Source organism: Camelus ferus, chromosome 20, assembly GCF_009834535.1.
Source record: "Camelus ferus isolate YT-003-E chromosome 20, BCGSAC_Cfer_1.0, whole genome shotgun sequence".
Lineage (NCBI taxonomy): Eukaryota > Metazoa > Chordata > Mammalia > Artiodactyla > Camelidae > Camelus > Camelus ferus.
Window position 1 is genome coordinate 24073505 of NC_045715.1, and position 14507 is coordinate 24088011.

Genomic DNA, 14507 nt, shown 5'->3' on the forward strand with positions numbered 1-14507 from the left:
CTGATCCTATGACTAGAATGCCAATGAAAGGGAACTTAATTGATTTGCATTCTCATTCACTTGAGATGTAACTGTGAGAGAAGAACGGCAGGGGTAAGTAATGGTGATGATCAGAAATGAGGCAGTTAGGATGGCAGTCAGAGAGGAGTCTTTAATGAATATCAGACATTCATAGACACTGAAGCTGCAGGACTCTGTCAGTTAACACTTGCTCCTGGACAGGACCAAGACTCTTTGACAGCAGTAATATTATTGAAAAGAGCCATTTTGAAAACCCTTTGTTTTGTAGGCAAGAAACTACATTCAATCATTGACTCAGATGCCGAAGATGAACTTTGCAAATGTATTTATTGGTGCCAATCCCTTGGGTAAGTTGACCATATCCTCATCTCAGTGGATATTGAATTGGTTATGACATAAACTAGGGATTTGAGGAAGTTTTTCCCTTATTTAGTCCCTATATTTTATCCCTAAATATAGTGCCATTAATTAAATGTTGGAAGGTAGTAAGTAATGCCATTTAATATCCATGTTCATTAATCTCATGACCTACTTATGTATTTCTATGATCACAGAATTTGATAGGGACATAGGCTGGTACAGGGGAGAAAGTAATGGGAATGTTGGAGAAATGATTGAGGGGCACAGGAAGAAAGAGGTGCAGAGGAAAGCCTGTGACTCATTCACTCGTACCTTGTCCCAGCTGAGGGTGAAAACCACTGAAGCACAGGTGGGTATTCAGTGGACCCACCGGGGCACTCCCTGCAGTGCGCTTCCCAGTGCCCAGGTCCTGTCATCCTCATGTACTTCTCCCTCTGCTTCTTCTCCTTGGGCCCTTCAGAGACTTAGCCATCCTCTCTTCTTTGTGGAGCTAATTTGGCAGGTCAGACTTTAAGGATGGCTCCATATTCCTTCCCCCACCATCACTTCCAGGGTCTTTGGCAAAGGGACGTGACAGTGGCAGCTTCGGTGGTGTATTGCCTGGGCTAAAAAAGGAGTTGCTTTATCCCTTAAAACTGGGGGCTGATGTGTACTTCATTTGGTCCCCCAAAAGTGGCATTGCCTGAGGCTCTAATTCCCTGACTCTAGGAGAACACAAGGGACAGTGCTATTTCATGGGAGACAGAAAAATCAGAACAGGACCTCCCTGTGATGGGGAGGGGAACAGCACTATGGTAATGGTACCATCAACCTTCTCACTTTTTTGAAGGTTGTATCTTAGTGGTATGTTTTTAAATCCCAGTTTGGATCATCCCTCTGCTGAAGGGTCCCAGCAGCTGTGCTCCAGGTTTAGTTTTATCCTCCTGAGAGCTGACAGCCATGACAGCCTCTTCAGAAGTTGGAGTGAGGGCCAAGTGGCTTTACCTTTTTGAGTACTTCATCCATAGTGATTGCTGAGAGCGGTTTCAGTGTTACTGTGATAATTCTTACAATGGCAGAGATGCTCACACTCACGTTCTTTGAAGTGTAGGGCATTTATGTATGAGTCCATGCTGGCCTTGGAGGTGGAGAGTATGTCAGATCTCAGCTGGGTCACTCTCACATCTAAGAATAAATCCACAAACTCATCAGAGGAGTACAGAATTCTACTGGGGTTGGTTTAGGTTCGCATCTGCCCTGGTATGTTCTCATTGATTTTGTGTGATGTATTTGTGCCGTATTATCTAGTTCAGGGGTCTGTGAGAAGCATTCTTTGCATCGTAGGTACTATAGGATGTTGGGAAATTAGGTTGTATGCTGGTAGCTTTCTTGTCTGTCATTCTGTTATGAATTTTTTTTATCATATCAGCTCATGTTTTAGACATGGCAGTGCTCACTGTCTGACTTCCTGATAGCCAACTCAGAGAGATTTGTTCATACATTTTTCTGGGGAAGGGGAAATATGTGTGTGTCCCAGCAGCTGATTTAGGTCACATCCATCCTGATAGATGTCCCCCTTCTTTGGAATTATGACCTGTAAACATTCAAAAGAACTGGATACCACTTGGCAATATAGGCTGCGAGTGAGCTGAAGGAGGTTTTGGGCTATCTGCTGCTCAGCACGGCAGTTCTCAGAATTTAAACAGGCCTGACAGTGATGTACAAAGAGTCACTTCTTGCAGGCAGAACACAGTGTTACTGACCAAGAACTTGTGCCCAGCATATTAACTGAGCAGGAATGCACCAACGATGTAAATACTGATGGCTCTGTTTTGTCCGTCACTCACTTCATGTTTCACCATTGTTCTTAAGATATGAAATAAAACTTAAATTGCCCTTTGATGTTGTGTATTTGTATCTGTCAGGATCTTAGAGGAATCTTTTTCTTACCCTGATCTTATTTTTTAATCAAGGTATTGGATATAAGGACATGGTCCTTTTTACCCTGGGGATGGCAAAGACCCATCATATGATCCAAACAACACCTGATAAGGTTATTTTTTCATGAAGAGAAGAATGTACATCTAGGCGATTTTCCCAGTGCTTTAAAGTGTAAACTTACGTACTTGACTTGACACATAAATATTCACTTTGTTTCTGTATCTCTCTGAAACCTACATCTCTCCTTTGGATTACTCTGGATTTCAGGCTGCAGGACAAGGGTCTCTTACAGCCTGCAGTGTATGCAGCATAGATCTTTTCAGGAAACAGTCTTCCCCTTCACCACCCATCCCTGCCCTCTTCCACTTTTAAGGAACTGTTTGTAAAGCCTCAGATGCCTTTGTTTCAGCAAAGTGATAACTGTGGTCATGGCAGTATTTGTCTTCCCAAAGTGCCACCATTCTGAAACTCAGAGCATTTATAAGATAGAATTAGAAAAAACACTATTTTGTGACCCCTAATGAAGTACTTGCTAGGAAGGAAAGCCAGTGGATGGTAAAAGCCATAAGTGAAAGAAACTGATACTCACCATAGTGCTGAAGTCTCCCACAGGCTACTTGTTTGGGATAAAAAAGAAACATCTTAACCCAGTGGTCAAATTCAGTATCATTATTAATGGGACAGATGGCCTTAATTTGCCATAAAGTACACAGCATCACCTGTGAAATATTCTTGCCAAAATTTTTAGATCCAACATGGTTTACAGAAGATACATGGGATAGAGGAAAACAAGGGCAGAGATAACACAATAGCACAGAGAAACAATCAGACAAATCCCTAATGATGAGTGTTTTCAAGACCACTGGAGGGTCTTTTCAGGTTAAAGTTAGGGGAAAATAGCATCCAGAGGTTGGGGGGTTATTCTAGAATTAAGAGATACTAAGGAAACTCAGTCAGATGTTGTGCATAGCCCTTGATTGGATCCTGGGTTGACCAAACTAGGTATAAAAGACAACTTTGGGACAATCGGTGAAATGTTAACATGAACTGGATTTTAGATGATTTTTGGGAATTACATACTTGTCAGATATAGTAGTAGTTTTATGATTGTATAGGAAGCTGCCTTTATGCTGAAATATTTAGCAGTAAAGTGTCATGTCTGTAATTTTAATTATAGACAGCAAAAAATATATACATAAATATAGAAGATTAACTATTGGATATGGATGGTAGGCATATGCATATTCACTGTCCTATTGTTCTGTATACTGACATTTTTCATTCTTTTATGCAGATACCATGTCTCACCCACACACCCATATAAAACCCTCAGTTCATTATTTGAAGATCCATTTGATGAATATTTATTTGCCTTATGTTAGTCAGTAAACAGTGAAGGGGGACAAAAAGGTAAAAAACAACAACGAAAAAACTCAGCTCTACTTTCTCTTCTAGATCGTTTTACTTACGAGCTTTCGTTTTGACAGTTTGACTGCAGTGGTAGCAGTTTGACACTGACATTCCACAAAAGCTTGTTCAAACACAATCTCAGTTATTTTTAAAAATTCTTCTTTAGTAATGTATTCTTAAAAAATACAAAATCAATCCATCCATCCATCCATCCATCCATGCATACACACACACAGGCTTGCACGTACACACACACGTATACGTGTAAAAGAGGAAAGGAGTAACGTAGCCTAGCGCACATGCTCTGGTGGAGAGTTCTTTGGGTATGAAGGGTCAAATCTGTGTGTTTGCTGTTAGTACGGCCTAAATTTTTGGTAACATGTTAAAAACTCTTCTTTTTCCTTCCAACTTGTGGTGCTGATAGCTGTCGACTTGCTGGAGAAGATGCTCGTATTGGACTCAGATAAGAGGATTACCGCAGCCCAAGCCCTGGCACATGCCTACTTTGCTCAGTACCACGATCCTGACGATGAACCCGTGGCTGATCCTTATGATCAGTCTTTTGAAAGCAGGGACCTCCTTATAGATGAGTGGAAAAGTAAGTCATAAGGGCAGAATTAACATCTAGCTTGAGAACTTAGATTTTAAAATCTTCCCTGAGTGAGCCACTAACCAGAAGCCGTGGGGGGAAAAAATTAAAACTTGTAATTAGGGTCTCTAATGCAGAATGAATATGTTCATCTGATGAAAACTGTCTGTTGTAGATGATGACACTCTGGACCTTTGAGATGCTTCTGTCTGGTCTGATTTAGTGCATAGCCCCTCATGCCTGCATAGAGCTTTGAGGTTCGCAGAATCTTTGCATTTACTTCATCTGTCTGAGATAAGTAGGGAATAGGGTATCTTTACAGTTTTATAATTGATAGAACTGGGGCAAAGGGAGTTTGTATCTTACCTATTTTTCCTTCAGACCTAGTTAAGGACACAGCCAGAAATGGAACTCAGGCCCAATCTTATATTCTTTCCATAAAATGCAAATTTAGAATTCCAGTTAAATCCCCAAAACCAGGATTATCTGTTGCTATAATGCATGGGAATGCTGTTTCTCTTGAGCATCTTCTCCAGAGAGCTTGTAGAGGAGGCCCTGAGTGATGAAAGAAATAAGAAAAAATGGTTCTTTTATATGTATCCATGGAGATACCGGGGATTCAACCCAGGACCACGTGTATGCTAAGCATGCTCTACCATTGAGCTGTACCTCCCCTCTTACATGTATCCTTGAACATCTCTGTAATCACATGTTTCATTAGGGCATCATCACATACAAGCAATGAGGCAGTTATTTGAAGTAGCCCCTCGAACCACTAGCCCAGACAGGGAGGAAGGATCTTGAGCTTAGAAGTTAGGGTGCTTGCCAGCAAAGTGTATAAATGCTCACATCCTGCTTCTCCTTCCCAATTTCTAGGCCTGACCTATGATGAAGTCATCAGCTTTGTGCCGCCACCCCTTGACCAAGAAGAGATGGAGTCTTGAGTATCTGGTTTCTGTTCTGTTGATCCCACTTCACTGTGAGGGGAAGGCCTTTTCATGGGAACTCTCCAAATATCATTCAAGTGCCCAAGTGCCTCTTGTTGCAAAGATTTCCTCCGTGGTGGAAGGGGTGTGTGTGTGTGTGGATGCGTGTGTGTTCTTGTGTGTTCGTGTGTGTGTCTGACTTTGCAGGCGGGCAGGAGAACATGAGCGGACTGTGATCACGGTGACCGTACTTGGAGTCACAGGTCTCTGTGTGGCAGTCTGTGCTTGCTCTTTGTGTGAGTCGGCTGGGCAGGCAGGAGCTGCCATCGTGTTAGGGTTTGTTAAATGCAAAGTAAAAGCTATTAAACATCCCAGACCCCAGTCATGCTTTGGCCGTTTTGGCCTCTCCTGTGGCCCCACCTTGAAGGTGGGGGTTAGTCTTGACCACATCCCTGAGTGGCACAGGGAGAAGGCTCACCCATTCTGGCTGCTTCACATCTGAAGCCGTCCCTCAGTGACGCATCAGCCAAAAAGGACCAACTGGCTTCTGTGCACTAGTCCATGATGAACCTGCTAAGCGTGACTCTCAGAACTCAACAGGTGTACCTGAAACTATAAATATGTTTGTGCCTTAAAAGAGAGAAGAAGGTGTGGTTAGTTAGGAGGGTACAGCAGATGAAGTTCTGAGGCAGGCAAGTTGTCAGTTGTCGGACGGCCACTTGTGAAGCCGAAGTCACCAGCGAGCCTTCGGAGGCACCGTGTGTGCATGTCTGAGCATGCGTATATGTACTTCTCTCTCTTCCTCACGCCCCGACCCCCAGGTGTCATTGCCATTTCTCTGCTCACCCACTTCAGTGCAGAGGTTCCTTCAGTATTGGCATAGTCGGAGGCTGGTTCTTGCTGTCTGTGTACTTCCTGTGTGTTCTTTATTCCCAGCAGAATGAGGATGTGTTTTGCACGTCTTGCTATTTGAGCATGCACAGCTGCTTGTCCTGTTTCCTTCGGGAGGCCCTGGTGCCAGGCGAGTTTGCCAGTGGAGACTTCGTGGGTAGTTCAGGACCCATGTCACCTCGGCAGATGTTGTGGGCAGGTGATGCCACCCTCTCTTCAGCCCCCAGTGCTATTTTGTGTTGAACACAATTGATATTCAAGGTGCTTTTGATGTGAAAACTATGAAGAAATTAAACAGATGGATGTATAGCATTTTCATTCTTGCCATCTGGTTTTCAACAAACTATTTTGGGGGAGCCGTCAACCGGAAAAGATCAGGGTTTTTCCCAGGAATATCGCAGACTTTGGAAAACAAGTTCTCGTCACGTCCAATAACCAATGCTAAGAAATGCTGAAAATCAAAGTGAAAAATAAAAAGCTCATGAGGCCAGAAACTCCTTTTGCCATCTTTGTCTAAATATAGTTATTAAAAAGAAAAAAGAAGAAGAAGTAATGAGGTATTTTTTTCCACCCTTTGGAAAAGGGTCTTCTTGGCAGCTTAACATTGACTTCTTGGTCTTGGTTTGGGGAGAAATAAATTTTATTTCAGAATTTTGTATAATGCAGGAATCGTATGAGAATGTGATTCTTTTTGATGGGGAGAAAGGGCAAGTTATTTTAATATTTTGTATTTTCAACTTTATAAAGATGAAATATCCTCAGGGGTGGAGAAGAGTTGTTTTCATAATTTTCTGAATTTCAGGCATCTTGTGCTACATAAGGGCCCGTATAGTTAAACCTTTTGTGAAATAAGAAAGCATAGAGCCACGTCCAGTGTTGGCTGTGTGTCCAAGTCTTGTATTTGGGCCAAGGTGTTTCCATTTCTCTGTCACAGTGCAGTGATATGTGCACTCCAGAGGGACAGGGTAGGACCCCCAAGTCAACTGGAGCGAGAAGGAAGGAGGCAGCTGATGGTGATCACACATCACCCAAGATTTGCCCCCTCTTTAAAGGAAACTGAACACAAAGGCCTCATCTCCTTTATATGCAGTTCACATCCTCATAATCCACAGCAAGATGAATTTGATCAGCCATGTTTTGTTGTAAATGCTAGTGTGATTTCCTACAGAAATATTGCTCTGAATATTTTTTTCATAAAGGTCTTCTTTGCACATGAGACCATATACGTGTTAGGAGGCCTAATGCTCCAGGAGCCCGGACTCAGCTGGAGCCTGTGGAAGAGCTTCCTGGTTTCTGACCATAATGCTCCCATTTCCTGATTTCTCTGAACAGAAAACGAGAGAGAGAATGAGGGAAAATGCTATTTTATTTGTATTCATGAACTTGGCTGTAATCAGTTATGCCATATAGGATGTCATACAATACCACTGGGTAAAATAAAGCCTATTTTTCAAAGTATTGAGTTTCTCAAATTTGTTATATTTTTCTCTTTATTGTTTTTATCTACTGCACAATATGGCATTATACTAATGGTCTTTGGGCTGTGGCCTGGCATACATTTCTGACAGATCTTAATATTACTCCTAAAATTTGGAAAACATTTGTAGAGCCCCTTAGTTGTACACTTTATGGTGGGGCAGAAATAGTTTGCCAACCCCTGGCCTCAGATTTCAATTTACTCATCTGAAAAATGAAGTTTGTTTAAATATATGTGCGTCCTTTTCAGCTTTGACATTCTAAGACTATGTGTAGAAAGTTAGACTTTTATGTTAAAATTGTGGAGACAAGGTTGGATTGTGTATGTGGTTTATAGACCTCTGAGCAAACGTATCTGGTGACTCTTTTATCATATGACCCTTGCAATCGTCTTCAAAACTACTGCATTGCATCACAAGGTTAAAGAGCCACAAGGTCTCACGGTTGTTTCTGGGGCCAGTGTTGGTGTCCTTCCTTTCTCTGTGGCCCAGGCATGCTGACAGGTGTCTGGGGGTGGTGAGGCCCCCCGCCTGTGGGTATAGGGAGTGTGCGGCGGGGGTTTTCATCCTGTGTTGTCTGGTCTCCGGCTGGCAGCTGGGAGTGATGGCAGGGATAGGGGCAAACCAGGCACAGGCTCTTCATCCTGTCCTCGGTGACTTCTTAAGGGGATGAGCGAAAAGGGAGCCAGTCATGTGTGTACACCAGCCCCTGTCGGGATCAGACAATTGTAGGAGATAGTTTGCCTCCACATACGGAGTCAGCGCCATGATGCAACCTTCCACCTGGCTTCAGAGAGCAGAGGGCCTGCTCAGCTCAAGGAGAGAGTTGACACCAGGAAAAGCTCACCTGAAGTGAATCCACTTAAAATGGGGACCAGAATCTGATTGGGTGTGTTGGGGATTTGGGGAGAGAGGAAGTCTGATGGGGACTTTAATCATGAAAACTGAATGAAATTATAAAAGCTTATTCATAATTTCAATATATTCTTATAATGAACAAAGAAAAAATCACGTTTGCCTTTTGAGTGAAACCATGTTTAGTATCCTATGGTATCCTTACTGTTTGATTTTTGCAGTATAATCTAGAGGGAATTTTTGCAGAAATATTTGAGATCTTCCTCAGTTTCTTTATGGACCTCAGCCTTTTGATATTCACATTGTTCTTTTTTATAAGTATCTCTAGGTGACCACCTTATCACATCTCCCTTTATTGTTAACGTCTGAGTCTGCCAGGTCCACATTTTTCAGTGTGTTTGCTTGAGATTTGAGCAGTTTTTTATAGCATTATTTGTCAAGTTTGAGATCCACTGTCTTGCAAGATTTGCAATTAATCTGCATTATATATGTGTCATTTGTCATATGTTTACAATATAATCAGTTAGAGACTAACAGAAGCCTAGAATGGGTAGGACAGACACTCTGGGTTCAGATACTTACGAAGCAAGGAGGGGCTACTTTTATAAGTAGTCTGTCCATTAATGAAGGTTTCCACGTGATGACTTTCACTTCTCAATGCAGTCTCATGGCGACAGGACTTGGCTAATGAACATGCAAATAATGAAGACCTTTTAACTTATAGTTCAGGTATGTTTTAATATACATACTCTTTGAACTTAGCATCTATACTTCTCAGAACTTAGAGGCCTCACAAGTACACAACGAAAAAGTAAGACTATTCAGTATCATTCTTTGTAATAGCAAAACATTGGAAGTAGCCCATGTATGTGTCAACAAGGACTTGATTGAATAAGGTGGCCAACTCTTAGCAACCATCTCTGGGTAGTGATAGATTATAGGAGGCTCTGACTTTTTGTGTAATTTCTGATAGATCTCTTTTTTTAAAAACGCTGAACAATTTATTTTGCATCATTTCCCTAAGGACTTGCTGGCTGCTGCTGGCCAAGGAAGAGGGGTCAAAAGGGCACCAAAGTCCAAATCAGCCTCCACTGGGCACTTAGTGCCTTGTCTCGCTCAGCGCACGCTGGGCCTCTTGCCCAGGTCCCAGCATCCCCCCACCCCCCGCTTCCTTATCATGTGGGGTAGAAATGCACCTCCAGGCCTCTGGAGAGAAGCAGGCTGATGAGGGGCTGCGGCAGCCACCTTTTCTCCCTTCAGTGCTTCCCTCCGCAGTTTCACGTCCCTTCCTCTCCCTCTCCATGGCTCGGCTCTAAATGCACCGTGTCTCCCCGTGCTCTTGCTTTCTCACTCTCCTGGTCTTTGTGCGTGACATTCCCTCTGCCTAGGATGCCCTGCCTCTCCTCCCCCACTCCTCTGGGCTAAGTTCCAGTGTCACTCTGTAAACCCTCCCCGAGCATCCCCAAGCTTGCTTTAGGTGCGCCTCCTGTGTGCTGCTTTCACCCGCTGGCGTTGACCAGAGGCGGCACCTATCACATTGCTTTGTCATTGCCTGGTGTTTGTTATCACCTGCTCAAGAGAAAAAACATGAAGGCTAAGAATGCAGGCTCAGGAACCAATCTGAGTCAAATCCTAGCCTATCTCCCAGTGATACAATCTTGGGCAAATTATCTCTCTGAACTTACCTCACAGGGTCGTTGTGAGAATTAAATGAGTCAACGTACGTAAAGCCTGTGGCATACAGTAAGTGCTCGATAAGTGTTAGCTCAGGGCTGTACGTCCTTGAAGGCACAGACTGTCTTGTGCACTATCCTGTCCCCATCACCTAGCATGGTACCTACCTGGCACACGTGCATCCAACCTTTATTGACTGAGTCAGTGAGTGACTATCATCTTTTAATCACTGGCAGATCATCTTGTCCTCTGCTTCCTGTTTTTACAGTCGACAATCTTTAGAAGCAAAGACCATCTAAAGAAAGAAAGTAACCAAATATGTACAGGTTATCCACCCTATAGAATAAGGTGTTGTGTGAAAGCTCCCAGTTTAAGAAGAGACAAGTGTTAAGAGGTTGAATCTCTTGGCTCCATCTTGCTGTGTGATTCAAGTTGGATGCACAGCAATTTAATGAATTGAAACAAGGGTCAAAAGATTATCAATGGTGGCTGATGGCCATGATCCAGATAGTTCCTACTGTTCCCCCATCCATCTGCCATTTTAAAGTGGAACTACCAGGGAAAACAAAGGTGAATTGGAAATCACTAGGGTAGCTTGCAGCCTCATTCAGCTGTTCCACATATAGCTATTGGGTAACTTCTATGTGTCAGACACCAGGAACATGGGAAAAAAACATAAAAGATCCCTGCCCTCTTGGAGTTGATGTTCTAATAGGGGGAGACAGTTGTAAATGGTGACTGCTGTTTCCCTGGCACTGTAGGGCAGAACCTCAGCAAACGGTGCTGGTGGCCATTTCACATGCACCCATGATTCACCTCCCTGGTGCCTGGCAGAGAGGGAGTGGGATTTTTTGTGGGAGTCCTAGGCCTGTGTGTCCTGCCAGGTGTTACCTTGACCTGATCAGCTGGCTCCACTTGCAGGGCTGCCGACTAGCCGTCTGTTTCTGATTGTAAGGTGTGAAATCATCGTCTGCTGCCACTACACAAAGGCTTGTTCCTGCCCCATCACTGCTCAGGCATGACACAGCTGATGGTCTGAGCCCTAGACGGAAGGGTCACACCCACAGCTCTGCCGGGTGACAGGCAGTGACTATTTGATAATGGCTGCTGACAAAGTGCTTGTGGTGGGGAGTGTCCCCAACAGGAGGCTGTTCTGCCCCCAACAAGCCTCATCCTGATCCCTAGTTAGGATACACCCCCACCCCACCCAGCCTCTCCCCAGCCTCAGCTGGAGTCAGGTGCCCACTCCGGGTATTTCTGTAACTTGCACCAAGATTACTGGGGTCAAAGCAATTACTACATTACTTTTTCTAACTACATATTACTCTTCTTTCATGATACAAATAAAATGTGTTTATTGTTGAAAAAAATGTTCAGTGTAGCTAGGTAACATCCACTGTCCCACTACCTGGAAATAATAGCTCTTGACAGGTTGGTTTAACTCCCAGAAAATTTCCTAAATCTGTAAAAATGCATAACTTTTATAAAAACAGATGCTTATTATTCACTCATCTGTGTCAATAAATGGTGTTGAAACAACTGGACATCTGTTTTTCACTTGTAGCCAAAGTCCTTTCCAGACAAATCAACGGTTTAAATGGAAAAGGGCACTTGAAGCATGTTGCAAAGCCTGGAAACCGTAACGGAAAGGCTGATGAATTTGACTACACAAAAATGATAAAGCTTTCTTTACTGGAAGCAGTTAGGCAGGATTTAGTAAGGGTGGAAGCTATATACCCCTATGACCTTGCATTCTCCTTCTAGGTAATTATTCTAGAGAAATTTTCCTAGATGGGCTTAAGGAAATGAATACCGGGACTTTTCTCTCAGCATTATTTGTAATAGCAGAAGAAGAAAAAAAAAACTGGAACAAACCTCAAAGTCCATTATTAGGAGAATAGGAAGATAAATTGTAGTGCATTCATATGACGAAATAGTACATAGCAGGGAGAACAAATAAAGTAGAATGACTTTGCCTCCCCCCAGATTTTGTCTGTGTCCCAGGGACATTTGGCAGGGTCTGGAGACATTCTTGGTTCTCACACCTGGAGAGGGGGCGGTGAGCAACTGGCCCCTAGTGGGTGGAGGCCGGGGACGCTGCTGTGATGCACTGGACAGCCCAGCATCCCCCTCCCCACAAAGCAAAGAATTATCAGGCCCCAAACGTGAATGTCACTGGTGCTCAGACGGAGGAACCTGTGCTAGACTAAATCAACGCAGGCAGATCTCAACAATCTTGAGTGACAAAGGAAACCGCAGAATTACCTAGTTTGACATTTCTACAGATACATGCATATGTAGCACAAGTAAAAAGCACATATGGGAATAATATGCACCAATTTCCCAAATCTGGAATTCAGGCATTATTTTTTTTCTTTTACTTATTTCTCATGATGTTGGAACTGCCTCTTTATTGATACAAAAGATAAACAATACGGTGACAGTGTGTCCCCCTGTGGCTGTTTTATGTAGACTAAATATACAGCTATGGAATTATCAGGAGAAATGAGGGGCACATTTTCACCGTTTTGATAACAAATTCCCGAACAGTTCTCCTAAAAGCTCGTACCAACTTACACTCCTAGCCGCAGGTGACAGTATGTTGTGATTTCTTTGTTTGCTCTGCCTCCCTCGCTAGGGCATGAGCTTCCTGGGGACATAGGGTATGGGACATGACATCTGTCCTTGTATCTTCAGTGTCTTGATAGGTGCTCAGCAAAATTTGGTTGAATGGATTACAGCTTTACAACACGTTGCTGAGGTATGGAGGACGGAGAGAAAGAAGGCACTCATCCCTCAAGAAACCTACAGTTAGTTTAGTTTTGTTAGAAAATCAACTGCTGAGCTATGATCCTGCAGGACTCAAAGGACGGAGAGGGCACTTGGGGAGGAGCAGCCTGGCAAAGCCGATCCCAGGAAGTGCTACTGAGCCAGGTCTTGAGGCATGAGAGTCCTCCCCATCCTTGGCAAAGCAGAGGAATGGCATTCCAGATGGGCAACAGCTCAAAGGTGTGGTGACAGGGGTGAGTAAGGCATGTTTGCGAGATGGTTAGAATGGAGGTCATTTGTGCATAGACTCCGTGGAGGATCTGATTAGCAAGAAAAGCAAGCCTTGTCCAACAGGCTGAGAAGTTTAAACTTTACCCCCCAGGCAGCCGGGAGCGAAAAGACAAGGAGGCAAGGCTGCGCTAACCAGGAAGATTAATCACTGCTGGTTCACCCATCACACCTGTCCAGTTCTGCTCTCAAAGTGCCCCGCTGGTGCGCCCTCTCCAGGGAACCATGGCTAAATCCCAGCCCCCTGCAGGTTAGGAAGGGCGGAAGGGTGGCGTTAGGGAAGGCGGCAGGGCCTGTGAGGCAGGGTGAAGGGGACCAGCTGGTGGCTTGTACCCAAGGAGCCCTTACTTCTTCCTGTGCTGCACCTTGGCTCCAGAGGCGTGCTGGAGCCTGCACGTGGTGGCTCTTGGGAGCTGATTTTGTGCACCTCTTCTCAACTCCGTGTTCCGTGACATCAGATTGGTAGCATGAACTTGGCCACGGTGGGGGTATTTATGCCACAGAGATCGACAAACTACGCATCGGGTCTTCTGTCCCCCAGCCCTGTTTTCTGGCACACTACTGGCTGTTTTCTTCTGGAAGTAAGGGGAAATCAGTTACTCAATTTGGAGAAGAGCAGGAGGGGAGATTCTTGTTTAGGGAAGCTAACTGGAACCTTTAAGAAAATGAGTGTGTGCCAAATAATGGACCCACCATCTGAAGTAAACCCAGATTCCTAAGAGGCAAAGACTGGCCCTTCACAGGCACCATTCAGTGCAGCTGAGCATAGCGGTTACCAACACTGACTCTGCAGCGAGACTCCTGGGCTTGAATCCTGGCTCTGCTATTTATTTACTAGCTGTGTGACCTTGGGCAAGTCACTTCACCTCTCTGTGACTTATGTTTGTCCTATGTAAAATGAAGGATATTATTAGCCCATCTCAAAGGGTTCTTGAGAGGATTAAATGAGTTACATGTACATAAGCTCTTAGAACAACTTTTGACAAGTAACTAGTGCTCTGTCAATAGTTGTTAAACACGTAAAATAGAAAACTGAAGTACGCAGGGAGGCAATGTGACTTCAGGTCACCCAGGGAGTTGAGGCAGAGCTGGACTCAGAGCCCACGCCTCTGCCATGGCAGGTAGCCCCACTAGTCTTGTCTGGATTTCTTTGACCTGACAAAGGTCATGGGACTCCTGGGGTTGATCCATGTGTCTTGGTGTTGGCTGTGTACATAGAAGGCTGACCCAGTGGCCTCTGGCCTGGAACTGCTGGTTGTTGAGGTGTCCTCCAGGTACAGAGCTGCCTCTGCCTGGGGCAGGTCACTCAGGAGCCCAGGCAGCACAGTG

The 14507-nt window shown here is 44.2% G+C and overlaps 1 protein-coding gene across 3 annotated transcripts in view; it reads left to right on the forward strand.

The window, feature by feature from the left end:
* Positions 1–7575, forward strand: part of MAPK14 (mitogen-activated protein kinase 14) — a 62002-nt gene extending 54427 nt beyond the window's left edge. Inside the window, exons 10-12 of one of the 3 annotated variants that reach the window (XM_032462932.1) lie at positions 290–368; positions 4136–4309; positions 5177–6611. In XM_032462932.1, the coding sequence (XP_032318823.1) occupies positions 290–368; positions 4136–4309; positions 5177–5244 (321 nt within the window). In that variant the 3' untranslated portion in view covers positions 5245–6611. Of the gene's footprint in view, positions 1–289; positions 369–4135; positions 4310–5176 lie in introns of those variants that run through there. The other 2 variants (XM_014568240.2, XM_032462934.1) reach the window with 2 other exon arrangements.
* Positions 7576–14507: the final 6932 nt, after the last annotated feature.